At 36.3% G+C, this 27,585-nt stretch overlaps 1 protein-coding gene across 1 annotated transcript; it reads right to left on the reverse strand.

Moving 5' to 3' along the window:
* Window positions 1–623: 623 nt before the first annotated feature.
* LOC123865234 (sister chromatid cohesion protein PDS5 homolog B) lies at window positions 624–27,320 on the reverse strand. The gene is made up of 19 exons (XM_045906163.1): window positions 27,081–27,320; window positions 14,871–14,960; window positions 12,593–12,787; window positions 11,833–12,023; window positions 11,324–11,531; window positions 9,856–10,902; window positions 9,272–9,449; window positions 8,704–8,892; window positions 8,373–8,466; window positions 8,098–8,281; window positions 7,100–7,321; window positions 6,752–6,889; window positions 6,232–6,291; window positions 5,984–6,143; window positions 5,511–5,629; window positions 5,187–5,330; window positions 4,684–4,848; window positions 4,330–4,437; window positions 624–3,431 (listed from the first exon to the last, which is right to left on the reverse strand). The coding sequence occupies exons 2-19, from the start codon at window positions 14,949–14,951 to the stop codon at window positions 3,330–3,332; spliced, it is 3,585 nt and encodes a 1,194-aa protein (XP_045762119.1). The 5' UTR covers window positions 14,952–14,960; window positions 27,081–27,320; the 3' UTR covers window positions 624–3,329.
* Between the last annotated feature and the right edge of the window lie 265 nt (window positions 27,321–27,585).

A 27,585-nucleotide genomic window follows, 5' to 3' on the forward strand; every position in this document is an offset into this window, starting at 1 on the left:
TATAAAGAATGTGTATAAAAAACAAAATGTCTTTATAAGTTGATCTGGAATTACGTGAGTTAGATTCAAAAACAACAATTGATAGTTTGTTAACACAGAGTCAAAGAAATCAATCGTTCATGCAAATATCAACTTCTGGCACGTGAGCTAATGCCATCAACTCTGTATCGATAAAATGTGCTGTACATTTTCATTTAGGTTGTTGTTTAAAATATTTAATAAACATACAAGTGTAAATTAAAAATTTATAACACCCCCGACGATCCAAAGTATTTGAGTTTTCCAAAACATCATTTTCAAATAAATAATTATGTATTTAGGCAACGTCCATCTTGACAGCTTGACATTTGTCTATTGACATAATATTATATTAAGAACCTAACGGTTATCTAACCTTCTTTTCTACAAGAAAACTAGAAAAGAGCTCATAACTCTTAAACGGCTGAACCAATTTTTTTGGATTATAGCTAAGAACACTCTCGATCAAGCCACCTTTCAAAAAAAAAAAGTACATTAAAATCGGTTCATTCGTTTAGGCTCTACGATGCCACAGACAGATACACAGACACACAGATACACACGTCAAACTTATAACACCCCTCTTTTTGGGTCGGGGGTTAAAAATATAAAGCAACAAGAAGGAATAAAAGAACAACGGGTAAAGAAATGTAAATTCACGTAACTCCGGATACTTTGCCTTATGAACTTATTTTAGTAAATAACATTATTTTGTCATAGTCATAATTATAATTCAAAAAGTGATTGAAAATTGATCTCGTGCGTGGTTTACGTAACTACAAGGACGCAAACAGTAAAAAATCTGTCATGTATTTATGGGAAATACTCTCATAAACAGTGAAAAATCTGATTCACAATAATTTGTTTGAATTAAATATTAAATTAAAATTTTACTTAATGATTTTTATTAAAAATTTAAAAAACCTATATGATTTTGGACCAGCTTAATAGATCGAACCAATAATTTTTATTGTACTATTCAATAAAGTCTCAATATTGCCATTTTTTCCGTAATTCTAGGCAAATAATAATATTCGACGCCTTTTTTTATACCATAGTAAATCAAAATTCGGAACGTTTTCGGAAAATTGAATATGCCATAGATATCTAGTAACAAGTTGCAAATTACAAGAGTTCTAGTTACACCGCGCGATAAATCCATTGAAAACTCATCAGCATAAAAAGCTTTGCATTCCATATTCAGTTTAAAAATCGTTTCGAATTTTACTACGAAAATTATCACCAATGAGGGTGCGATTCCACTAAAGCGGAGCTAAGCGAAGCGTAGACGTGATTTCGACTAATCAAACTATCGACAGATAACGTGAAAAAATCTAACAATAACATGATTGGTCTATTTGAACACGTCCCCGTTCACCTAGTATACACTAACAAAAAATCTTTCACACGAAATAAAACATGATGACACAGACAATGATGATGAGACAATAATAATTATTATCATTATGCATGATTTTTCCCGTCCATTGAGTTGTCAGCACGCAAAACAAAATAAGAAAGAAACTTCCCAAATCTCAAAGTATTATGTCTTATCCTCGTATTAAGGTTATATTAATCTAATGTGAGTCTTATGTCCTTGTGTTTAGATATAAATCGGGATATAAATAGCCAGTCTTCCATTGTTTAAGCGTAATGATACCGTAAGTCTAGTCAAAACGCCAAATTCCGTTAGGCTGTCCTTTTCTTGCTTAAGGGTTAATACTATAGGAAGAAAAAGGAATATTGATTTTATACTTTAGATCTAAGAGTTCTTGAAGATAAATGTGTTGCAACTATTAGTGCTCAGTTCAAAATTTAGATTTGCTCAGTGATGTCACCAATTTATAGGTCTAAATACACTGAAGGGCATCAGTGTAATTTAGAAATTGCAAAGACATCATCTTCAATACACGTAAAAAGGGTTCATTTTGTTTAAATTGTGACTAGACCAACTGATTGAATTCCCTAGAGCTTTAAAACGACGGAAACCGGTATGGTTTTGTATTCATAAACGTGGCTTTAAAAAGAGAAAAAGAAGTGTTGATTTAAAAATGTTGCAGTGCTGAAATTTCTACTTTAAATGTACCTGAGATTGAAACGTTTTTGTGAAACAAAAATTACAGATCTGGTTAAACTTTTCATGGTTTCAGTTTAAAGATAATAAATACATAACCTTTCTAGAACATCAATTTTTATGAATAAAAAAATACACATAATTTAAAATTTTAATGAATTATAATATTTCGTTCACACCATAGATTACAAAACAGCCTGAACAAATTAAGATAATTTGAAATTGGGCGAGACTTAACGCTAAAGATCTTCAAATAAAAAATACTAGTATAGTTAGGCAGAGCAAGATATGCCATTTCGTCACAAATTATATCAGAAATTGTCACAGATTAGTCTTTGATAAAAGAAGTTGGTATATCAGACATCGATGTAGTGCAATATAATTACAAAGTCTAAACAAAACTTTATTGGCAATGCATTTGCAGTATAAAATTTAATATTTAGATATTGTCACAGATTAAAAGAGAATTTATAGCCAGCCTCTTTGGTATGTCTGAAAATATTAAGGACAAGAATTTAGACTGTAGATAGATCGTGGGATTCAACTGTTTTCTCAACTCACCAACATTGATAGAATAATTGGAGAGTCAAAAAACGATTATGTCACTGTAAAACTAACCTTAAAGATACTAGATTTAAAGTCAAAAATTCTGTACCACCGATTTTAACTTCGCAACGTTTCCATTTGGAGCGCTACCACTTACCAGTTAGATGTATGGACATGGTCACACTTAACCCTTAAAACAATATATTATAAGGTTAACGCTGAAGCGTATCAACGTTCGACTTTTATCAACGCTGGTGAGATGTAGTCTTATACAAAGCCCATTCGATAAGGCCGGAAACATTCTTGGACAAGTCGAGTCAAACCAAATAGAATTTATTACAGGTTAAAGTAGTATTTCAATATTAACATATAAAACAATATTAAAATATTCCTTCTTTAAGGGTGGTAGTAGGGTCTCAAGACACTACAGACACCCTACGTGTAAGAGATGCCCCCCTACCACGTAGGTGTTTGTATTGTTATTAGTTTAAGCAGTATGTTGAAATTTGAATTCAAATGTTTTTGATTTGATTTAGGTGTTACCACAAATAATACACAGTTTAACAAAAAAAATGATATTTCACAGATTATGGCAGTAAGTATACAATAATTTAGACATTGCCACCGATTGCAAAGTTATAAAACAAACCTCGTGGGTTCACATTGGACTTCAGCCCTGGGTTTGGGGCGCTCAGTCGCTCAACACACGTTTGGCCAGCGGTTCTTCTAGCTCTGTTTCCGGGGGCTGTTCCAAGCCGGGCAGTATTATCTGAGTGTCTGATGCTTCTGAGGGCTGGAGAGGAAATTTTTAAGGTTATAGGTTTTTAAGGTTAGGGTGCCATGAAGAACAGAATAGAAGACTTTTTGAATTGAACCAGAATTATCGGATTGCAGTGCGTAAATAGCCTTTGTCACAGGAATATGGATAACCATAATTATTATAAGCACTAATTTCCATTACAAAAATGTGTCTATGTAATTTGGTAAAAAACTGCTGCTTGGAATTTCGGCTGACTTGCCGTGTTTGGGAGAAAATTCAGAGTGCCGAATTTCCGCTAGATGTGTCGGAAAAATCGGTCAAGTGCGAGTCGGACTCCCACACAACGATTTTGGTACCAACGTAGAAGTAACACTTTTATTGTGATGTAATCACAAATTCCGGTTTTCCGATTTTTCGCTTTACTTGTGCTATGTATAAGACAATGCTACTGCCTTCATGATTCTAAGTCAACGGGAAGTAACTTATAGGTTTTGATTCCGTTGACGGGTCTTACACGTAAGACAGGTGACAACGAAGTGATTTTTTTTTTAATTCAATGCAAGATAGCCCTTGATTGCAATCTCACCTGGAGGTAATTGATGATGCAGTCTAAGATGGAAGCGGGCTAACCTGGGAAGAGTATGGCAGTTTTCATTAAACCCATACCCCTTTGGTTCTACATGCCATCGTACCGGAACGCTGAATCGCTGGTAAGGTGGTAACTAGCCACGGCCGAAGCCTCCGACCGGACCACACCAGAAATTTAGAAATTATAAAATTCCAAAACCCCGGCCAGGAATCGGACCCAGGACCTCCCACTAATAAGACCACAGCGCTTACCACTGCGATAGGAGGCCTTATAGGTGATCCTACAAGGGTTCGTTTTTTCTCTGCAGATACCCTAACAAAATGAAGTAAATTCAAGTCTCACCTCAACGTCATTCGCGTTTTCAGACTCCTTGTCGTCGACTGCGCGCGCACGTTTCTTGGCGCCGCGGGAGTTTGTATCTGCCGCTGAGCCCTGCTTCTTAGGTTGGAACTGCGGAGTACACGTTTGTATTGAATTGCTAGTAAAGCAACAGTGCCGTCCTTTTCAAAATGGGTATTGGGTACATTTTGAAAATGTTAGCTTACTGCCAACTGTTTCAGAATCTTTTATAGAGGATTCATATTATGGGTGTAGATAAAGTTTTGTATCCAAATGTTGATAATTAGGTATTAAAACACTCATGTGATACTAATACCCCTTACTATACAACAGTTGCATAAATAACTGTGTAATCACCTGTAGTTCTGGAGGTAAGAACACGCGTGTGTTGACAAAGTAGTCAGGCTGCGGCGCGAAGTACATGGTGGGGATGCGCGCGTCCGTGGGGAACTCGCGCATCTCGAAACTGGTCGACCGCGTCCATATCACCGACATCGCCAGGTCGCACGTGGCCCAAAGTTTCTGCAATAAAACATCCAATCAATACATTTTACTGCATTTTTAGGGTTCCGTACTTCAAAAGGAAAAACGGAACCCTTATAGGATCACTTTGTTGTCGAATCTGACTCGCACTTATCCGGTTTTATTCGTTCAATGCCACTTTACATGAGCATAACTAGTGTTTATTATTGAATTGTATTACATGTCAAATCAATGTCTCTTGCATTTCGTTCACGCAGAGTTCCTATCGTGTCACTAAGGTTGAGATCTATAGATCGCACTTTGACTTTGCTTATACTTGAGACAGTGCTAAAATGAGACAGCGTTACGTCGCCGGCATCTACAGCTATATAACTTACATAGTTCATAGTATCGTCCATTTCATTAAGAGCATCCTTGTGCATCTTCATCCGCTCCACGAGGCTCTTGTAGAAGCCGTAGCAGTAGAAATCGTTGCGGGTTATGAGCGGCTCCAGAACGAACCACAGGCATTGTTTTACCACCTAAATACAGTTAAAAAAATTTAATCGCCATATAAAATAATCTCAAAAAGAAAATAGAAAAATGTCATCATAGAATCAATAGATACAAAAGATAAGTCCTAACTTTTTCACTGACTGACTCATCAACGCTCAGACCAAACCCTTAGACTTAAAAAAAAAATTCAAAATTACAGTTCTTACTTTGAGCTGTGGCACGTTATCGTAGGATACAAAGGCAGGGTCGTGTGCCAGCACCGGCACCGCGAACACCATCATGTAGTCCGGCAGGATGTGCGGCAACTGGCTCACTGCGCGTTCAACTGCACACACAAAATCTAACTTTAAGGGCTTGTTTCAGGAAAAGGAATTTTCGTAATAATATGTGGAAAACATAATAATTTCTTTGATTTCATATGGTGTAATTTTTTGGTAACTTAGAAAAGAAACTTAAACTAAAAGAGAGTTAGAGCAGAATCAGCGCTGCATCCTATTTATAAATAGCTCTTTTTCTATTGTGTAATCTCTTCTTTCTGACATAAGAGATAGAGATACGAGAGAAGCGAACCGCCGAAGGGGTGCGCCGCCGTGGATGTATTTCTCGGGCCACGTGTCTCACCTGCCTATATCTAGCAGGGTTGCCATCAGTTGATGAAAACGAAAGGTTATGTTTTCACCTTTGGTGCCCATGGTGATGTTCCGCACGTACTCGCGGCGCCGCACGACGTCCGCCAGCATGTACTGGCGCACGAGGCCGCGGATGCGCTTGTCCGGCTCGCGGCCCGCCAGTGCGTACATGCCCATGAAGTCCAACGGCAGACATTTGTTTGGTATACCCTGTATTGAAAGATAATATTATAAACCAATGGGAATTAACGTATTCGATAAATAAATAAAAAAACACAAAATTAATAATATACTGTACCTTCGATAAACCTTTATGTAATTTAGCAGCGAATGCTTCTCGCACTTGTGGTACATCATCCTGTAAAAAAATAATTTTTCATTAGGTACAAAAAAACTTGACAACTCAACTTGAATCAATATATTTTTAAGTTTACTTAGACTACATGTAAACCTTAAAATTTTAAAATTTCCAACTCATTTCTCCTGAATTTTTAGTCCATAACTAACTAACCTTTATACACGCACAGGTCTGGTACGCAATCACAGAGGCGATTGTGACGCTGTAAATCTGTTTGCGTTCATCGCTTGTCAATGGGTGATGCGTTAAAAAAGTGCATAAATTAGTCAATATGTAGTCAAATAAAATACTGAGGTTGGTGGTTTGTACAGATAATAAGAAAGTGAGGGTGCGTTTCCACTGAAGCAAAGCTGGGCCGTGTTTTCAACCAATCAGATTATTCAGTGACGTGATAATTGTATAATGTCTTGTAATTTTATTACGTCTCCGCTTCGCTCCGTTTAATTCTAAAGTCACATACCACCATGAGATGTGAGAGGTTGTAGAACTGGTCGGCGGTGAACTGGTCGCCGACGCCCTTCTGCTCGCAGATCTTCAACATGGCCGCGCCCGCCGCCAGCCGCAAGTGCGACATTTCCGCGGCCGACACGCGCTTTTGCTATGTACAAGTAATTACTTATTAGTTTATTTTTTATTTTTAGGGTTCCCTACCTCAACTCTTATAGTATTTTTTTTCTCTCTCTGTCTGTCTGTCCGTCTGTCCGTCCATCCGTCCGTCCGTCCGTCCTGTCTGTGAAAACCGTGAATTTGTGGTAACATCACCAAAAAAAGAGAAGAACCAGTCAAAAGTATGACAGATGATTTTTACCTGTAATAAATCTCCTTTGTGTATGATAAAAGCGTTGAGCATCCTAAATGTCTTCTGAGCAGACAGTTCATCTCTCTTGAGTCCCAAGAGCCAGCGGGCCATGCATTTGAGTCCTTCTAGTTTGCAGCGAGTCTCTTCCGGCAAGTCCTCCTCATCGCACCACTCGCCTTCTGGCGCGTTCGAGCCTCCACCGCCTTCTCTGACCAGTAATTCTTTCACTATCTGTTAACAAAGAAATAACAAATCAACAAGAAAGAAAAAATCAAGAAAGAAAAAATAATTTAGTTTTAATATAATACTCAATTTAGGTAAGGAGAACATGGCAAGGTTTATAATATATCAATAACCTGTAGCTCGCAATAAGCAATAAGGCCGCCTTTGTATACAATTTTTTTCTGTTTTCTTCTTTCTGTGTTGCGATCCTTTACATGTGTTTTTGTGTGCAATAAAGTTCTATCTATCTATCTCGATTCAGTATATCTGCATCAATAAATTATTACAATTGCAATTGTTGTTATTGGCTAAATGAAAGCTATTCTTGTAGCAACATGCATTGTAGCCAATAGTGAGCGAGCATCAACCAATCAGAGGTGATTGCGATCGTGACATTGTAGCTGTCATTCTACCACAATCGAGCTGCTGGTATGTATGCTACGTGCGCTTTTATTGTACAGAGAGCAACGCATTTTTCGCCAAACAACTAACGACTCGACGTTTTTGACCAGAACACATATGCAACTTTTGTACACTGTATATTTGTCACTGGGCTCACTCAGGGTTCATGGTATCAAGCACACGTCGTATATGATGTGTTCCGTCTTTAGCGTCTCTAATATAAATGAAATTGACTCACCTTCCTAGACATGTTTTTGATGATAACGAAGAAGCTCTCTCGGGCAGGTTTTTCACGATTTGTCCGAGTGTGACGATGGCCGTGCGGCAGAGTTCCAAGTGTAGCTGTAAGTCGTCTTTAGTGTCTCCAGTATTAGTGGACTCACCTTCCTAGAGACAATGTTCTTGATGATAACGGGGAAGCTCTCGGGCAGGTTGTGCGCGATGTGTCCGAGTGTGACGATGGCCGTGCGGTAGTGTTCTGAGTGCGGGCTCAGAGTCGTCTTTAGCGTCTCCAGTATTTCAGTGAAGATCTGTGTCCGCTGCTCCGGAACGTTTACGAATAGACACCTAAAAATAAAATTAATCATTAGAAATTTTTATTCATTAATTTATAATGGTAAATGTAACTAGACATTATTTTGTCGCGAAATGAACTAACCTGACAGCGTTTTTAGCCTGTTTCGGTGTTCCAACTTCAGCATATGCCTTGCAGAGAGTTATCAATTTCGGGAACAGTGTCGGGCATGCTTCACCTGTAAAAGAATCCGAATTAGTAAATACAAGTAGAAACGCAGGCAAAACGTAGAACGTCGACATAGAATCTTTGCCAGTGAAGACAATCAATTTTTGTGTGGATTTACATAGTCATGGAACGAATTAGTCTCGAGACACTAACACTTTTGCATGCTATAGGTATACCGTTTCACTGAGAACGGCTCGTGAGGCTCGACAGCATCACCAGCGGCTCGAGGCCGCGCTCCGCCGCTTACCCAATGGTCTATATTTGCCGAGGAAGGTGAGCGCGGCGAGGATGTGCGGCGCCACGGTCTCGTCGTCCATCTCCAGCAGCGACGTGAGGCGGCTCAGCACGTCCTCGTGCAGGAAGTGCGCCGGGAACACGAACGACAGCATCACCAGCAGCTTCAGGCCACGCTCCGCCGCTTTCTTTATGTCGATCCCTGAAACATGCGGAACCTTTATACAAGCATTCTAAACAAGGGCTTCTGAGACGGTCTATCAAGCAGCTTGATCCACCGGTCAAGCAACTTGAGCCAGTAAACGGCACTGTTCCAATTTCTTCTAATTCCAATTTTTACACCGGAAAATCAATGAGTTCCCATGATATTTCCAACCACCTAAATCCACGCGGACAAAGTCGGGATCATAGTCTAGTAGATTATAATCTCCATTCTCCTCACTAGTTCTGTATTGACCAGCATTGGGCATCGAAGGCTGATGTTATGGATAAAAGTATGCAGAATAAAGACAAATTTCCATAGATATTTTTCCTGATATGAAATCCTGTAAAATATTTTCGGAACATAGCATTGATCTCACCGCATTCTTCAGCAATGGAGGAATCCGTGCCCTTGACAGCTCCCTCCACATAACCAACAAGTATAAGCAGGGACTCATGATCCACCATCACAGAGCTCACTCGCTCAAGGAGCATCTTCACTGTGTTGTAATAGAGGTTTGTCATCACCGGTTGACCGAGCTTCTTGAGAACATTGGACTGTAAATAAACACAAAAATTAATATATCAGCATAATGATTAAGGAGTCTCATTCTTTTAGAATTACTTAAACTAAATTTCCTAACTATTGACTTTTCATCTATCAAACACTAAATTATATTTAATTTATATGTTTAATTTAATTTAACGATTAATTAAGACGGCCCCAGGCCAATAACACTAATAAATTAAATACAATAAAGACACAGAAAAGACATGAACAATAATTACTAAACTAAATGAAATAGGTATATCTCTAGGTATACCTATGGATGTCTCCATTCTGATTTAAGAAATTCACTACATAAAAATTAAAATATGACAACAATAAATGAAGATCTAGATTCAAGGATGATGCACATAGAGATAACATTATTTTATCGATGAACAAAATGGCCATACTCACTGTAGTGCGCACACAAACTTCACAGCTGACATTTGGACTCAAAATCGTCTCCATCCCTTGCAACAACTCGGGCGCTTTCTTCATGTGCCCAGAGAATTTATTTAAGAACTCCTGCGCTTTCACAGATTCCGGTAAAAATTTGGAACTAATGTGTAAAACTTTAGCAATCATTTCCTTCTGCACAGCAGGCGTCGGCGGTTTCCTGTGCAGATCAACCCATTCCGCGACTGACCTACGCACCGCCAACTGATGTTTCTGCAACTCTATGAACGCTTTCGTGGCGTTATCGTCGACATTAGACATTAAATAAAAGAGCTTCTTCATCCTGACCGGCGCAGGCAGTGTATAAGGAACCAGTGAGGTATTCAGCAGTCTCTCCACCAGCAATCTGTCCTCTAAAGCTGTCATGTAGTACCCGTGAAGGATTTTGTCTTTGATCCACTGGACGGCTCGTTCAGTTGCAGGTGGCACAGATTCTTCTGTCAAGAATTTCTTGTATATCATCGCCAAGCCAGACATGGCTTCTTTACGGATTTTGAACTTCTTGTCTAAAGTCCTTTCTCGAACAAAATGCAGCAAGTCTTCCGACTCGGCCACAGCTTGGAAATCTCTTTGAGCGGTCGCTATTATAGCCATGACCACTTCGTAACGAACTTGTTCGTGAGCGTCATGCTGTCTCAGCTTTAACGTTTCTGTGATATCTTTCCTCAAGTCAGGATGGTGTACGAGGAAATGCATGCAATATTGGACACATTTGATCCTAATTTGCACGGAGATATCGTTAAATCGGCCGAGAAATGCCCGCCATAACGCTGGATACTGCTTGGCAAGCTGTGACCCCGGCTCTGAGAACATTCTGGCGAGCAATGCTACAGCGCTTAATCGCTCTTGGAACTGAGCGGACTTTAGTTTACACTCTAACTGTGGCAGTACTGCTAGTAATACGGACGAGCAACATTGATTTAATTCATATATTAATTCATATACTTTCGAAAATATAACAAGATTCCTTTCTTCTTTTCCCAATATTAGAACATGATTAAAGAACTGAAATAAAAATTAAACTATTGAGATGACAAAATTAAGCAGACTATTAATTTTTTAATGAAGAGAGCTAATCCAAAAAAGCTGTGATAGCCTAGTTAGGACGTCCGCCTCCTAATCGGAGGTCGGAGTTCGATCCCGGGCATGCACCTCAACTTTTCGGAATTTTGTGCGTTTTAGATAATTAAATTTCACTTGCTTTAACAGTGACGGAAAACATCGTAAGAAAACCTGCATGCCTAAGGGTCCTCTATAATGTTCTCAAACGTGTGTGAAGTCTGCCAATCCGCACTTGGCCAGCGTGGTAGACTATGAACCAACCCCTTCTCATTCTGAGGAGACCGGTGCTCTGTAGTGAGCCGGCGCGGCGATGGGTTGATAATGATGATGATTTTTTTTTGAATGAGAAGCTATTCCAACTCACCGCCTGTATGTAGGGCTCCAAAGTTTCACTGGTCTTAACTATAAGCTCTTTGGCGAGCGCGTACGCGTGTTTATGTTCGCGCTTGTTCGGCTCCACCAGGTTCATCAAAATGACGTTCAGGAGTTCATTCGAGACCACGTCCGATTCCGTGATCAGCGGGCACAGAACATCCAACATAAAGGACTTTACTTTCGACGAGTGTTCAGTGCTGGCGAAAAAAAATTCACTTTCAAAAACCGGTCAAGTGCGAGTCGGACTCGCACACCAACGGTTCCGTATCATTGTACGAGAAATCTTAAATCAATATGAAAAAAAATTGCATGTTAAATGACAGACATCTAGATTTAGTAAACTAATTTATTTAACTCTAATATTTCAGTGTTATTAAAACGATCACAGTCAGGTTTTAGATTTCAACTTTATTTAATTTCAAAGATTTACTTCTGGATTGGTTTCGATAAAAAGTTTGATTTTATACACAGATAGCAATAGAAAACACAAAAACTTACTTGACAATCTTAAACATAAGAGAGAACAGGGCACAGAATATCTCCTGACAGTCTTCCAGCTCAAAGCACATGTTGAAAGACTTGACATAAGCCAGGTTTTCCAGCAGGTAGAAATACCGTTTGAACGCTGGGTCTTTTGGGTCCCGGAGACCTTGGAGTTGGTTGATCAGAAACAGGAATATCGTTTTCACCTAGAGAAAAGAAAAAGAAATACTTGATAAAAAGTTTTGTGTACCTTACACACATATATTGTATTGGTGTTACACAATACACTTGTATTGGTGTTTCTATAGTAATCAATTTCAGTTAGCTTAAATCTCTTTTTGAGACATATTTATCAATGTTCTTCTACAGTACATGGGCTTTATGAATATGGATGGTGTTGCCCATTTTTTCTTCCCAAAGATAAAGTGATTTTTTTCAAATACCTGTTCTTGTAAATTTTATGATAGTGTTCTTTACCTACACTTCAAGGAAATTTCTAAATAATTTTATATCAAAAATTATAGCTATATATCATTTCTCGTTCAAAGAGCTGCATTGTAATATGGGCCTTTGGAAGTAGTTTTGATAGCTGCAAAGTGTTGCTACTAGATGGCATTTAACAGTCTGAGTAACAAACATAATATCACAAATTTCGTCACTAGCAATAAACGATACCGTGGCTCGGCGGTCAGAATGTCGCGTCGGGCGCGAACCTAGAAGACGCAGGTTCGAATCCTGTCGGATTCACAATTTTTGATATGTATTTAAAAAATACCTGTTCTTGATCCTTGTACGGTGCCTCCGGTGCGTACACGCGAAGCACATCAGCGATGCAGCATGCGATGAGCAACTGCACGTCGCGCGACGGGTGCGTGAGAAAGAAGTCGTCCGCGAGGTGCAGCGCCAGCGGTATGAACTGCTGGTACATGCCTTCATCTTGGCCCAAACCCTGGAGGGTGTGAGCCAAGGCCTGGGGAACACAAGTTTTATGTGATGAGTGGGTTTGACCTCTCTAGCGCAGGGGTGAGCACTGTGGTTTTATAACCCGGGTTCAATTCTCGGCAGACGTGTATTTTTCTAAATTGTTTCGGGTCTGGTCTGGTGCGAGGCTTCTGGCGTGGCTAATTACCACCCCCCGGCAAAGCCGTGCCACCAAGCGATTTAGCGTTCCGTTACAACGTCGTGTAGAAACGATCAGGAGTTTGGGTTTAATGAACTACCATACTTACCCCTTCCAAGTTAACCCGCTTCCATCTTAGACTAAATCATCACAGGAAAGATCGCAGTAAAGGACTAACTTGTATAAGATTTTAAAAAAAACCCCAAGGCCTGGGCTAAAGATAAGTTTTATGTGATTGAGCCGAACATTTAGTAGGCGTCATGTTTGCCGCGTGTGTGTGCGTACTAATCCCCTAATTTGTTGTTCATTTTTAGAGCCATTGAGTCTTGAGCAGAATTTTCACAAACCTGTAGAATTTAAATTTTATCTAAGAATCCTCTCAGGAATCTTTGGTATCGCCGATAAAACGCAAATGATATTTTTACGCGTCCATTATTTAATTCTTTAGGATATGAGCTTAGTCAATAATATATAATGTAGAAATAATGTACAGTAAACAAATTGTTTTCATTTTCTTTATCTCAACAACGGAAGTGTTACATTACAACAGTTATGTAAAACAATCGTATGTAGCTCCCCTTATATTTGTATGACATGAATCATAATGTAATTATTATGAAATGTTTATTTTATGGCTCAGCAAAATTTGTGTTCTGGCTGCATGCATTGAAGCAGCCTGAGTGTATTCGGAACACTTTCCATACAAATGGAATTTTATTCCTATTTGTATAATAACCTATCAGATTCAATAAAATTTTGTAAAAACAATCTATAAATTAACTCAATACTTGCTTTTGATATTCTTTGCTTACCTACAAAAGGTAGTAGTTAACTACACATGTAGGTAATAATAAAAAGGTCACAGGAACCACATACTTAAATGCCTGATGCAATCTTTTTAAAGCAAACTTAGCAGTAAAATGCATCATATTTAAAAAGAAATGCAAAAAATATCCAACAACTGCAGCAATGATCCCAACAGGTATTAAATTTCACAATCATACATGGCATAATGAAGTACATGTCATGTACATATATTTAAGTGTGCTTTGCTGTATGAGATTTATTACCCAACTTGTCTCTTTGGCGCAGTGCCTGCAAATTCCTCAAATACAGGAGATCCCAGGTTCCAATACAAGTTATACCTGAAAATCGGTCAAGTGCGTGTCGGACTCGCACTCAAGGGGCTATTATAAGTGGGGTATAAATTTTTACTTTTTTAAATTTTTATGGTGGCTATTTTGAAATTTATAATAATACTAGCCGATGCCCGCGACTTCGTCCGCGTGGATTTAGGTTTTTCGAAATCCCGTGGGAACTCTTTGATTTTCCGGGATAAAAAGTAGCCTATGTGCTAATCCAGGATATTATCTATCTCCATTCTAAATTTCAGCCAAATCCGTTCAGTAGTTTTTGCGTGAAGGAGTAACAAACATACACACACACACACACACACACACATACAAACTTTCGCCTTATAATATTAGTGTGATTTTATTTATTTTATAAATAACTAGCTAATTCCAGAGTATAATCTATCTCCATCCTAAATTTCAGCCCAATCCGTCCAGTAGTTTTTGCGTGAAGGAGTAACAAACATACACACACACACACACACACACACATACAAACTTTCGCCTTAATAATATTAGTGTGATTGTTGTTATAGCTGCAATAGAAATACTCATTCTATAAAAATTTGACAAGACGGCTCTGGCAAACAGCCGGACAGACGGATAGACGGCGGCAGCTTAGCAATAGGCCCCTGTTGGCACCTGTCGGGTACAGACCCACTAAACTATATTTTTCTAATAAAAGTAAGTAATACCACACCAGTAGTAGCGTGCGCCCAGAAACATGTGGTTATGAGGTCAGATGCTAATCGCTCCAGAACCTAGTAAAAATAGCCTTTGAATATGCAGATCCTGAATACCTTGAGTCTCCGAACAAGCTCGTCTGGTCCAAGGTCATCGGTAATTGGGCGGCAGCCTTGCGGGTACACTATTTCCGCCATGATGCCAATCTGCAAAGACGTTTGATTTTGAGTAATCTTATCATTTCTATATACTTCTATTTAGCCTAGAAGATAAAAGAAATAATAAAATTACTTAGCTTGCAACTACCTAGAAGTTCTAGGATAGTTCTTTTAGGTAAAAACAATGCTTGAATGCCAGTGGGGGGGTGTGTCTACGCTTTGGTTGAAATCTATAGAGAGCACTGTGACTTTGCTTAGACTTAAGTTTCAGTTAAAACGAGACAGACTTATTTCAGTGGTATAACACTGTCTCGTTTTAACAGTGTCTTAAGTCAAAATGTCTGAGCAAAGTCAAAGTACACTCAAGATCTTAGCCTAAGATACCTATACTGATCTCTCATACTTTGCGGGAAATGAAAAGTTAAATAAACCAATCCCGCATTAAGCACCGATTTCCACCTAAGCGGTGCGCAGAGATGTATTCAGTTGACTAATCAAATTCCTAGATGACCCGTAAAAATGATCATGTATTTTTTTTCAAGTTTGATTTGTAGACTAAATACATCTCGCTGCTCCGCTAATGTAGTAAACGGGCGTAACACACCTTGCCGTCATCTCGTTCCGTTTTATAACAGTATAAACAGAACGATAAATCACCTACTGCACAGGTACAAGGTCAACAACTACCAAAATGAACTGGTAAACCAGTCAGTTTAGACTTATAGGATATGTGCACATACACCAAACAATCTCATCTACCAATACAATGAAGTCCATTAGGTTACTTAAACACATTCCAAATTATATCTCCCATATTATATGCATGAGAATGCAACAATGTCATACTATTATTGTTAAAGACTATAGTAAAATACCTACTTGTTTTTCACTTTGTATGAGAAAAGCTACAAATGTAGTGAAAGTAGATAAGATTTCTAATGTTATTGAACATCATTTCAACAAATAATGCCACTTGCTATGGCAAATCTAGGCAACCATTTTGTCTCACATCAAATTATAGTGGTTATTTTAAAATAATAACTATGTAACAATGTCAGTAATTGTATATTTTTTAGGGTTCCCTACCTCAAAAGGAAAAACGGAACCCTTATAGGATCACTTTGATGTCTGTCTGTCTGTGCATCTGTCAAAAAAACCTACAGGGTACTTCCTGTTGACCTAGAATCATGAAATTTAGCAGATAGGTAGGTCTTATAGCACAAGTAAAGGAATAAATTAGAACACCGCGAATTTGCAGTTACATCACAAAAAAAATTAAAATGTGTGTTAATATTCAAAGTAAGATAACTATACCAAGTAGGGTATCATATGAAAGGGTTTTACGTGTACATTCTAAAACAGATTTTTATTTATTTTTATGCTTAATAGTTTGTTCAATAGATTTATCATGCAAAATGTCAGAAAAATACCCGAATATGGAACCCTTGGTGTGGACTCGCACTTGGTCAGGTTTTTTTTCATAAATTACTTACTGTGCAGTACAGCATGGGTGTGGTGTACAGTTTGTGACCTTGTCATATTTTCAGTCCCCAATACCAAAGAATGAGGGGACTGCCTTATTAGTCAAATTGTCTATCAAAGGGATGGACTAATTTTAATGTAGTATCCTTTGGTAACTACGATTGACAATATTTGTAGGGTAAAAACCTGAAAATCAGGTTGTACTACTTGGCTAACTTAATTACAAAATACTTAAATCTCTGAATAATTACTTCAGGAATGAGGATTTATTTAATTCATACACTAGTTTTTACACACTAACCTATAATTAACAAGTAAATATATATCAGTAATTATGAATACATGATAATTACATTCATATTAATAAGCAGCTTGGTAACCTAAATAAAAGAATTTTGCATATACTTACATATAATTAAGCTTTAAATAATGTGTCCATCACTGAGTTGTTTGATAATTTAATCACAAGAATTCTATGGAGTCTTTTTATTAAATTAGTTTAAACTCCACTTAAATTTATGAATTATGGATTTTTTGAAATCGCACTAGTGTTGTAAATTTAACTAACAAGCCATCTTTACACTGAAAGTGCATTTTACAAGCAACTGTCTGAAAACTATTTTTCAGTTGACTTCTGTCAGTGTGTGTCTGCGTGTGTGCTGATAACTTTAGCGGATTAATACTTATATGATGGCTGCAACTTCGTCCACATGGATTTAGGTTCTTTTAAACCCTGTGTTAACTCTTTGGTTTTCCAGGATGTTATGTAGCTTGTGTGTTAAGTCAGAGTATAATAAGGTATCCCCATTCTGTTAAGCCAAATCGGTTTACTCATTGTGGTGTAAAGGGGAAACAAACATCCAAACTTTCAAATTTACAATAACTTTTATTAGGATTAGGATGACAAGGTTTTAAGAGAAAAGGTTTAGTATTAACTATAAACTCAATATTTACTTTCAATTTGGACAAATTTATGAAAATAGTTGTAACGTGTACCTTAGCGGTCCCGTTACATCCCTTATTTAGATCGCATATTTTTATTAACATAACCTGAAATCTGTTTGTAGACCTTTTATACGTCATATGTCAGTGTCCCAAACTTCACCATGACGTTTCTAAGGCGTGACGTTTGGGAATGTAATTCAACGATCTGTCAAACCTTCTTTCATATTGGAAAAAAAAACTAGTAACATTTTTGACAGCTCGTTTACCGAATGAAGTTGGCATCTTTCGGTGGCCATTTTGAAGCTTCACTTTTTCTTCCTACATAGACGCGCAAACATTTGCTCGTACAATTATTTTTTTAAAAATGTGAAAGTTAAACTAAATAAGTATTATAATGGGCCAGAGGGCTATAGAGTAGCAAGACACGGCGCTTTTAGCGGTAAGTGTTCATTTTTCTGCCCAATCTCGCCATTAGAACATTGAATTTTCCAACAAGAAAATGGATGAAAATTTTAACCTAACATTTTCCTTGTTACAGCCGTTGATCCTAGATCTTCGTCCCTATATCGTTGATCCTAGATTGTTATCATTTAACGCCTCATTTGATCATTTATCATGGGAATTTTCCCGTAAATTTCATTTTGGATCGTACATGTTACGTTTTATATCGGATTCCATCCCGGAATTGGTGTGATGGAATGCAGTTTTCGGCCTGTGGAATTAGTTAGATATTCGACATGTGCCTAGCTTATTCTCTATTTTAACAAATTTTGTGATAATTTGGACTTTATTTTTTTATAACCTAGTGTGTGGCCATGTGGCCCAGGTACTATAAGTTTGTTTATTTTTGATAATAATATATAAGACATATAAAATTAAGACAAGAACAAAGGGGCGATACCTATTATAAATTGTCATATTTTTTTTTTCCTCTTTAATAAATAAAATTTGTATAAAACTTTAGAAATTTAATAAATTTATTTTTAATAATAAATTTTAAATTCTTTGATTTTTATTCACCAATATTTATTTCTTGAGGACATTAGGCGTCCCGGAATAGAGAGCACGGCTAGGTGGACCGAATCTCTGACTTGCGATTAAAAGTCCAGGCCTCGGCAAGTCTATCTGTGGAGATTTCTATCCAGCTGGCTGGCGCCCGAAGGTTTTCCCTATATCCATTTTATATATATATATTTTGTCAGCTGGAAGTAAAAGTAAGGAATTAATTCTATTGTTTTGTTTTTTTTAAATAAATTTTATTTTAAATTTTTCACCTATTGGGTGGTGAAAAATTTTCTTTGTTACATTTGGCAGCCCCGAACAGGGACTGATTTTTATTTGGGAACCTAGTTGTGTTGATTCTCATAGTATTGGTGAATAAATATTTTAATTGTTCTAGTTCTTGTCTTAATTTGTATTTTTTGTAATATTTTAAGGTGTATTGTATTCTTGTAACTTATTTTTTTTTGAATATTGTATGCCTAGATACTAAGATGTTTGTCTTAGCATAGCAATTTAAGTGTGCTCGCCTAGTTAATAAGCGTAGTTTATTTTGAGGTTTTTTATACTACTATTATTTATGTGTTACTAGTGAAAATGCTACCTTACCTAAAAAGGCCATTTCTTTGTAAGAAACGGAGCCAAAAAACTTGATAGGTGTCGCTGTGACCAGTTTTCTCTTGAAAATGATAGGTGCACGACGATTGAAAATCTATTTTATTTAATTTTATCTATTTTTTTTTAGACTTTTTCCAAATTTTGTTAGAGTAATCTTCTAGAGAATAGACAGCGTTTGTAGTCCCAGGTCGTGGTCTATTTGTATTCGTTAGGATGTTATTTGGTATGACAAATGCACCGTCGAATTACACAGACTTTCTGATCGTTTGTTTGGACCAGATTTTGATAACTAAGTCCTGTTACCTAGATGATATTATTATTTTACTTTCAAAAGATTTTAAATTCATTCAGCATTTTGGATAAATAAATATCAAAGATTAAAAGATTCTAGACTTGCAAATAACTTAAATAAATTTGAATTTTGCTAAAGAATATAATATTCCAAAAATATTTCATAACATACTCCTCAGAATAACCCAGTTGAACGTTTTAATAAGACTATTGAGACTTGTCTAGCATGCTATGTTGAGAACGATCATAGAACGTGGTATAGGTATTTACCCCATGTTCAGGCAGCTATTAATGGCACTATTAATTTAGTTACAGGATACACACCTAATTTTCTTATGTTTGGTAGGGAAGTTTTCCTTGATGGATCCTTACATAAATTTTATTCTATCTCTGACCCTTCAGAGTTAACTATTGGTAGTCGTTCAGATTATTCGGACGCACTTCTTACTTTGAGTAATATTTTTGATAAAACTGTTAGTAATCTGGCCAAGTCATATAGACGAAATGCCAAATACTACAATGAAGGAAGAAAAAGCATTTCTTATTGTGTTGGAGACACAGTTTGGAGGCGCAACTTTGTGCAATCCAATGCTGCTTCTTTCTTTTCCGCAAAATTAGCCCCTAAATTTGTTAAATGTAAAATAATAAAGAAAATTTCAGATAATGTATATTTATTAAAAGATTTGGAAAAAAATAGTACAGGTAGATACCATATAAAAGATATTCTTAAAATTTGACAAAATTAAAACTTAAAATTAATTTTAACAGGAAAAGAATCTAGCAGAAGCTAACACAATAAGGACTCATTATTATTTTGTGTAGGATTTTTTTGACTCCTTTGTCAGTCCTACCGATTTATAGGTTGCGGCTATGCAGTTGCTCCGCATTACCTCTCTTTTTTGTATATATTGTATATTTTTGATTTTATAGTTCTGTTTATAAGAGATCTTTTGGTAGCGGTTATGCAGTTGCTTCGTTTTACCAGGCTCTTGAAGAACTCATTTTTGGTTGCGGTTTTGCCTTTGTTTGCACCGTATTACCTAATTTTGTTGTAAATATGTATAGTTTTCTTTTAAGGGATTACGGTTTAGCACATGCCCCGTACTATCCTCCTGCTTGTTCTGCTATAGTCAGACAGGTAGTTTTGTAAATATGTACAGATCTTTTGTGGGATCATGGTTGGCACATGCTCCATGTTATCCTCCTGCTTGTGTCTGTTTTATCGGGCAAGTAGATGTATATATTTTTTTCTATGTGGGTCTTTAGTACTCATCCTTGGCCTTGTCTCACACATGTGGACATGTTCGCTAGGTCCTTGCTTTAGGCAGGACGATGTTTTAGGTGTTGCTCTTTTGTAGTGCATCTTTATTTTGGATGGTTCGACAATGCGCGGCGAGGGTGCCTGAGTGCTTTGTTCGGTTGCATACCATTCCGAAAACCCCTTAGCTAGGTTAGTTCGTCAATACGCGGCGAGGGTGCCTCAGTGGATTGATCAGTTGCATACTAACTCTAGACTCTTTTTATTTTGGCTTATGTTGTGTTAGGTTGGTTTGCCATTTCACGGCGTTGATGCTTAGTGTCTTGGTCAGTAGTATACCAATCCTAATCACACACTCTTTAGAAAGTTTTCTTCCCTTCTTCGCTAGTTTGGTTTGCCATTTCACAGCGTTGATGCTAGTGTCTTGGACAGTAGTATACCAATACCTACTATGCAAATCTAGTTTAGGAATTTTGTTTTAATGGATTGCTTCTCAATCTGTATTTATTAATGATTATTTGGTTGTTTTGGCTTACATAAATTTAGATATTTAACTTTCCTTTTGTTTGGTAGTTCCCTTTGTTTTGTCTTATAGAATTGTTTAGGGTAAAGAAAAAAAAAAGGTTTTTTTTTTCTTTTCTCTAGAAAGGGGAAATTGTAACGTGTACCTTAGCGGTCCCGTTACATCCCTTATTTAGATCGCATATTTTTATTAACATAACCTGAAATCTGTTTGTAGACCTTTTATACGTCATATGTCAGTGTCCCAAACTTCACCATGACGTTTCTAAGGCGTGACGTTTGGGAATGTAATTCAACGATCTGTCAAACCTTCTTTCATATTGGAAAAAAAAACTAGTAACATTTTTGACAGCTCGTTTACCGAATGAAGTTGGCATCTTTCGGTGGCCATTTTGAAGCTTCACTTTTTCTTCCTACATAGACGCGCAAACATTTGCTCGTACAATTATTTTTTTAAAAATGTGAAAGTTAAACTAAATAAGTATTATAATGGGCCAGAGGGCTATAGAGTAGCAAGACACGGCGCTTTTAGCGGTAAGTGTTCATTTTTCTGCCCAATCTCGCCATTAGAACATTGAATTTTCCAACAAGAAAATGGATGAAAATTTTAACCTAACATTTTCCTTGTTACAGCCGTTGATCCTAGATCTTCGTCCCTATATCGTTGATCCTAGATTGTTATCATTTAACGCCTCATTTGATCATTTATCATGGGAATTTTCCCGTAAATTTCATTTTGGATCGTACATGTTACGTTTTATATCGGATTCCATCCCGGAATTGGTGTGATGGAATGCAGTTTTCGGCCTGTGGAATTAGTTAGATATTCGACATGTGCCTAGCTTATTCTCTATTTTAACAAATTTTGTGATAATTTGGACTTTATTTTTTTATAACCTAGTGTGTGGCCATGTGGCCCAGGTACTATAAGTTTGTTTATTTTTGATAATAATATATAAGACATATAAAATTAAGACAAGAACAAAGGGGCGATACCTATTATAAATTGTCATATTTTTTTTTTCCTCTTTAATAAATAAAATTTGTATAAAACTTTAGAAATTTAATAAATTAATTTTTAATAATAAATTTTAAATTCTTTGATTTTTATTCACCAATATTTATTTCTTGAGGACATTAGGCGTCCCGGAATAGAGAGCACGGCTAGGTGGACCGAATCTCTGACTTGCGATTAAAAGTCCAGGCCTCGGCAAGTCTATCTGTGGAGATTTCTATCCAGCTGGCTGGCGCCCGAAGGTTTTCCCTATATCCATTTTATATATATATATTTTGTCAGCTGGAAGTAAAAGTAAGGAATTAATTCTATTGTTTTGTTTTTTTTAAATAAATTTTATTTTAAATTTTTCACCTATTGGGTGGTGAAAAATTTTCTTTGTTACATTTGGCAGCCCCGAACAGGGACTGATTTTTATTTGGGAACCTAGTTGTGTTGATTCTCATAGTATTGGTGAATAAATATTTTAATTGTTCTAGTTCTTGTCTTAATTTGTATTTTTTGTAATATTTTAAGGTGTATTGTATTCTTGTAACTTATTTTTTTTTGAATATTGTATGCCTAGATACTAAGATGTTTGTCTTAGCATAGCAATTTAAGTGTGCTCGCCTAGTTAATAAGCGTAGTTTATTTTGAGGTTTTTTATACTACTATTATTTATGTGTTACTAGTGAAAATGCTACCTTACCTAAAAAGGCCATTTCTTTGTAAGAAACGGAGCCAAAAAACTTGATAGGTGTCGCTGTGACCAGTTTTCTCTTGAAAATGATAGGTGCACGACGATTGAAAATCTATTTTATTTAATTTTATCTATTTTTTTTTAGACTTTTTCCAAATTTTGTTAGAGTAATCTTCTAGAGAATAGACAGCGTTTGTAGTCCCAGGTCGTGGTCTATTTGTATTCGTTAGGATGTTATTTGGTATGACAAATGCACCGTCGAATTACACAGACTTTCTGATCGTTTGTTTGGACCAGATTTTGATAACTAAGTCCTGTTACCTAGATGATATTATTATTTTACTTTCAAAAGATTTTAAATTCATTCAGCATTTTGGATAAATAAATATCAAAGATTAAAAGATTCTAGACTTGCAAATAACTTAAATAAATTTGAATTTTGCTAAAGAATATAATATTCCAAAAATATTTCATAACATACTCCTCAGAATAACCCAGTTGAACGTTTTAATAAGACTATTGAGACTTGTCTAGCATGCTATGTTGAGAACGATCATAGAACGTGGTATAGGTATTTACCCCATGTTCAGGCAGCTATTAATGGCACTATTAATTTAGTTACAGGATACACACCTAATTTTCTTATGTTTGGTAGGGAAGTTTTCCTTGATGGATCCTTACATAAATTTTATTCTATCTCTGACCCTTCAGAGTTAACTATTGGTAGTCGTTCAGATTATTCGGACGCACTTCTTACTTTGAGTAATATTTTTGATAAAACTGTTAGTAATCTGGCCAAGTCATATAGACGAAATGCCAAATACTACAATGAAGGAAGAAAAAGCATTTCTTATTGTGTTGGAGACACAGTTTGGAGGCGCAACTTTGTGCAATCCAATGCTGCTTCTTTCTTTTCCGCAAAATTAGCCCCTAAATTTGTTAAATGTAAAATAATAAAGAAAATTTCAGATAATGTATATTTATTAAAAGATTTGGAAAAAAATAGTACAGGTAGATACCATATAAAAGATATTCTTAAAATTTGACAAAATTAAAACTTAAAATTAATTTTAACAGGAAAAGAATCTAGCAGAAGCTAACACAATAAGGACTCATTATTATTTTGTGTAGGATTTTTTTGACTCCTTTGTCAGTCCTACCGATTTATAGGTTGCGGCTATGCAGTTGCTCCGCATTACCTCTCTTTTTTGTATATATTGTATATTTTTGATTTTATAGTTCTGTTTATAAGAGATCTTTTGGTAGCGGTTATGCAGTTGCTTCGTTTTACCAGGCTCTTGAAGAACTCATTTTTGGTTGCGGTTTTGCCTTTGTTTGCACCGTATTACCTAATTTTGTTGTAAATATGTATAGTTTTCTTTTAAGGGATTACGGTTTAGCACATGCCCCGTACTATCCTCCTGCTTGTTCTGCTATAGTCAGACAGGTAGTTTTGTAAATATGTACAGATCTTTTGTGGGATCATGGTTGGCACATGCTCCATGTTATCCTCCTGCTTGTGTCTGTTTTATCGGGCAAGTAGATGTATATATTTTTTTCTATGTGGGTCTTTAGTACTCATCCTTGGCCTTGTCTCACACATGTGGACATGTTCGCTAGGTCCTTGCTTTAGGCAGGACGATGTTTTAGGTGTTGCTCTTTTGTAGTGCATCTTTATTTTGGATGGTTCGACAATGCGCGGCGAGGGTGCCTGAGTGCTTTGTTCGGTTGCATACCATTCCGAAAACCCCTTAGCTAGGTTAGTTCGTCAATACGCGGCGAGGGTGCCTCAGTGGATTGATCAGTTGCATACTAACTCTAGACTCTTTTTATTTTGGCTTATGTTGTGTTAGGTTGGTTTGCCATTTCACGGCGTTGATGCTTAGTGTCTTGGTCAGTAGTATACCAATCCTAATCACACACTCTTTAGAAAGTTTTCTTCCCTTCTTCGCTAGTTTGGTTTGCCATTTCACAGCGTTGATGCTAGTGTCTTGGACAGTAGTATACCAATACCTACTATGCAAATCTAGTTTAGGAATTTTGTTTTAATGGATTGCTTCTCAATCTGTATTTATTAATGATTATTTGGTTGTTTTGGCTTACATAAATTTAGATATTTAACTTTCCTTTTGTTTGGTAGTTCCCTTTGTTTTGTCTTATAGAATTGTTTAGGGTAAAGAAAAAAAAAAGGTTTTTTTTTTCTTTTCTCTAGAAAGGGGAAATTGTAACGTGTACCTTAGCGGTCCCGTTACATCCCTTATTTAGATCGCATATTTTTATTAACATAACCTGAAATCTGTTTGTAGACCTTTTATACGTCATATGTCAGTGTCCCAAACTTCACCATGACGTTTCTAAGGCGTGACGTTTGGGAATGTAATTCAACGATCTGTCAAACCTTCTTTCATATTGGAAAAAAAAACTAGTAACATTTTTGACAGCTCGTTTACCGAATGAAGTTGGCATCTTTCGGTGGCCATTTTGAAGCTTCACTTTTTCTTCCTACATAGACGCGCAAACATTTGCTCGTACAATTATTTTTTTAAAAATGTGAAAGTTAAACTAAATAAGTATTATAATGGGCCAGAGGGCTATAGAGTAGCAAGACACGGCGCTTTTAGCGGTAAGTGTTCATTTTTCTGCCCAATCTCGCCATTAGAACATTGAATTTTCCAACAAGAAAATGGATGAAAATTTTAACCTAACATTTTCCTTGTTACAGCCGTTGATCCTAGATCTTCGTCCCTATATCGTTGATCCTAGATTGTTATCATTTAACGCCTCATTTGATCATTTATCATGGGAATTTTCCCGTAAATTTCATTTTGGATCGTACATGTTACGTTTTATATCGGATTCCATCCCGGAATTGGTGTGATGGAATGCAGTTTTCGGCCTGTGGAATTAGTTAGATATTCGACATGTGCCTAGCTTATTCTCTATTTTAACAAATTTTGTGATAATTTGGACTTTATTTTTTTATAACCTAGTGTGTGGCCATGTGGCCCAGGTACTATAAGTTTGTTTATTTTTGATAATAATATATAAGACATATAAAATTAAGACAAGAACAAAGGGGCGATACCTATTATAAATTGTCATATTTTTTTTTTCCTCTTTAATAAATAAAATTTGTATAAAACTTTAGAAATTTAATAAATTAATTTTTAATAATAAATTTTAAATTCTTTGATTTTTATTCACCAATATTTATTTCTTGAGGACATTAGGCGTCCCGGAATAGAGAGCACGGCTAGGTGGACCGAATCTCTGACTTGCGATTAAAAGTCCAGGCCTCGGCAAGTCTATCTGTGGAGATTTCTATCCAGCTGGCTGGCGCCCGAAGGTTTTCCCTATATCCATTTTATATATATATATTTTGTCAGCTGGAAGTAAAAGTAAGGAATTAATTCTATTGTTTTGTTTTTTTTAAATAAATTTTATTTTAAATTTTTCACCTATTGGGTGGTGAAAAATTTTCTTTGTTACATAGTACTAGTTTTCTTATCCTATACAAATAATGTTTGTTGTATATCTGTCTGTTACCTGCATTTGCTTATCATTCATCTAATTGAGTTTAAACTTTGTACAGTAGTTGTTGACATCTGCATTAACTTTCCTTATTATTAACATAAGTGAGTTGCATTATAATACATCAATTGCATCCCAATGATGCGTATAGGCTACAATGTATCCCCAAAAATCAAAGAGTTCCCACAGGATTTTTAAAAATGTGTACACAAATCCACAGGGCAGACACGGGCAACATCTAGTGGTCCATAGTGAATAGATTTTAAATTGTACTGAGATATTTGACTCCAACATGGCCAATCTGATGTCTGTAGAGGTTTTGTTTTCAGATAAGTCACAAATCTTTCTCTCTATTCTCTGTTAATTAATTAGTAACTACTTATTAGTTTTAATATTGCATAGCTATTTGAATATGGACTTGAAGAAAAACACTTATGAACACAAAATAACTGATGTACAAAAAAACTCTCGATTTGATTTAATCAAGCTTGTGTATTGGCGTGGTTACAAACATAAGCATTAACATGATTGACTATGCGTTAGTAATAATTTAATAAAAGATCACGTAAAAAATCTGTAAACACACGGACTACCTATTTGTTTTAGACTAGGTATAAGCTTGCATTCGTGGTTGCTTTCAAGTTTACCACATTATCGTAGGAACGAACTCATAACTTATGGCCAGTGAGCGATTTTATATCCAAACAAACACCAAATTTCGAGGTTAATCAATCATCAGTTATTCCCAAATCATAAACATCAAGTCATTTTGATGCTAAATGTTCACAAAATACAGTAATGCGAACCTGTAATGGCTAAAATACGTACAAGAAATCATAGACGTGGGGCCTGCGTTCCCGATGTTTACAAATTTCTCCACAGCAGCTGAACCCAAACAGAGTAATCACGGTAACAACATATTAATATTATAAAATCATCACTAGAAAACAAATCCTTTGCTTAAAGAAATGTCCTATTGATCTAATTACATAGAAAATCCGTAACAAAATTCTTTTATCATTCGGTGGACGCCAAACTGCGGGAAAAACTACGGCGAAGTTAGCAACATGTCGATTCGCAATTCAAGGTTAGTCTATAATTTATGAAATCCGTTTAGAAATTTAATTTGAAACTAAACGCATGTTGTACATGCCGTAAAAACGGGTAACTTTGATATAATAGCAACGGTTAAAAAGATCCAATTTAAATAGTTTTGTCTAAATAAGGGTATATTTTGTAGAATTACATATTTCTAGAGATTGACAAAGATTTCACACAGTTACATCTTAGAGTAACTTTCTGAATCGTGAATGGAACATTTTATATATTCTTT

Source organism: Maniola jurtina, chromosome 5, assembly GCF_905333055.1.
Source record: "Maniola jurtina chromosome 5, ilManJurt1.1, whole genome shotgun sequence".
NCBI lineage: Eukaryota > Metazoa > Arthropoda > Insecta > Lepidoptera > Nymphalidae > Maniola > Maniola jurtina.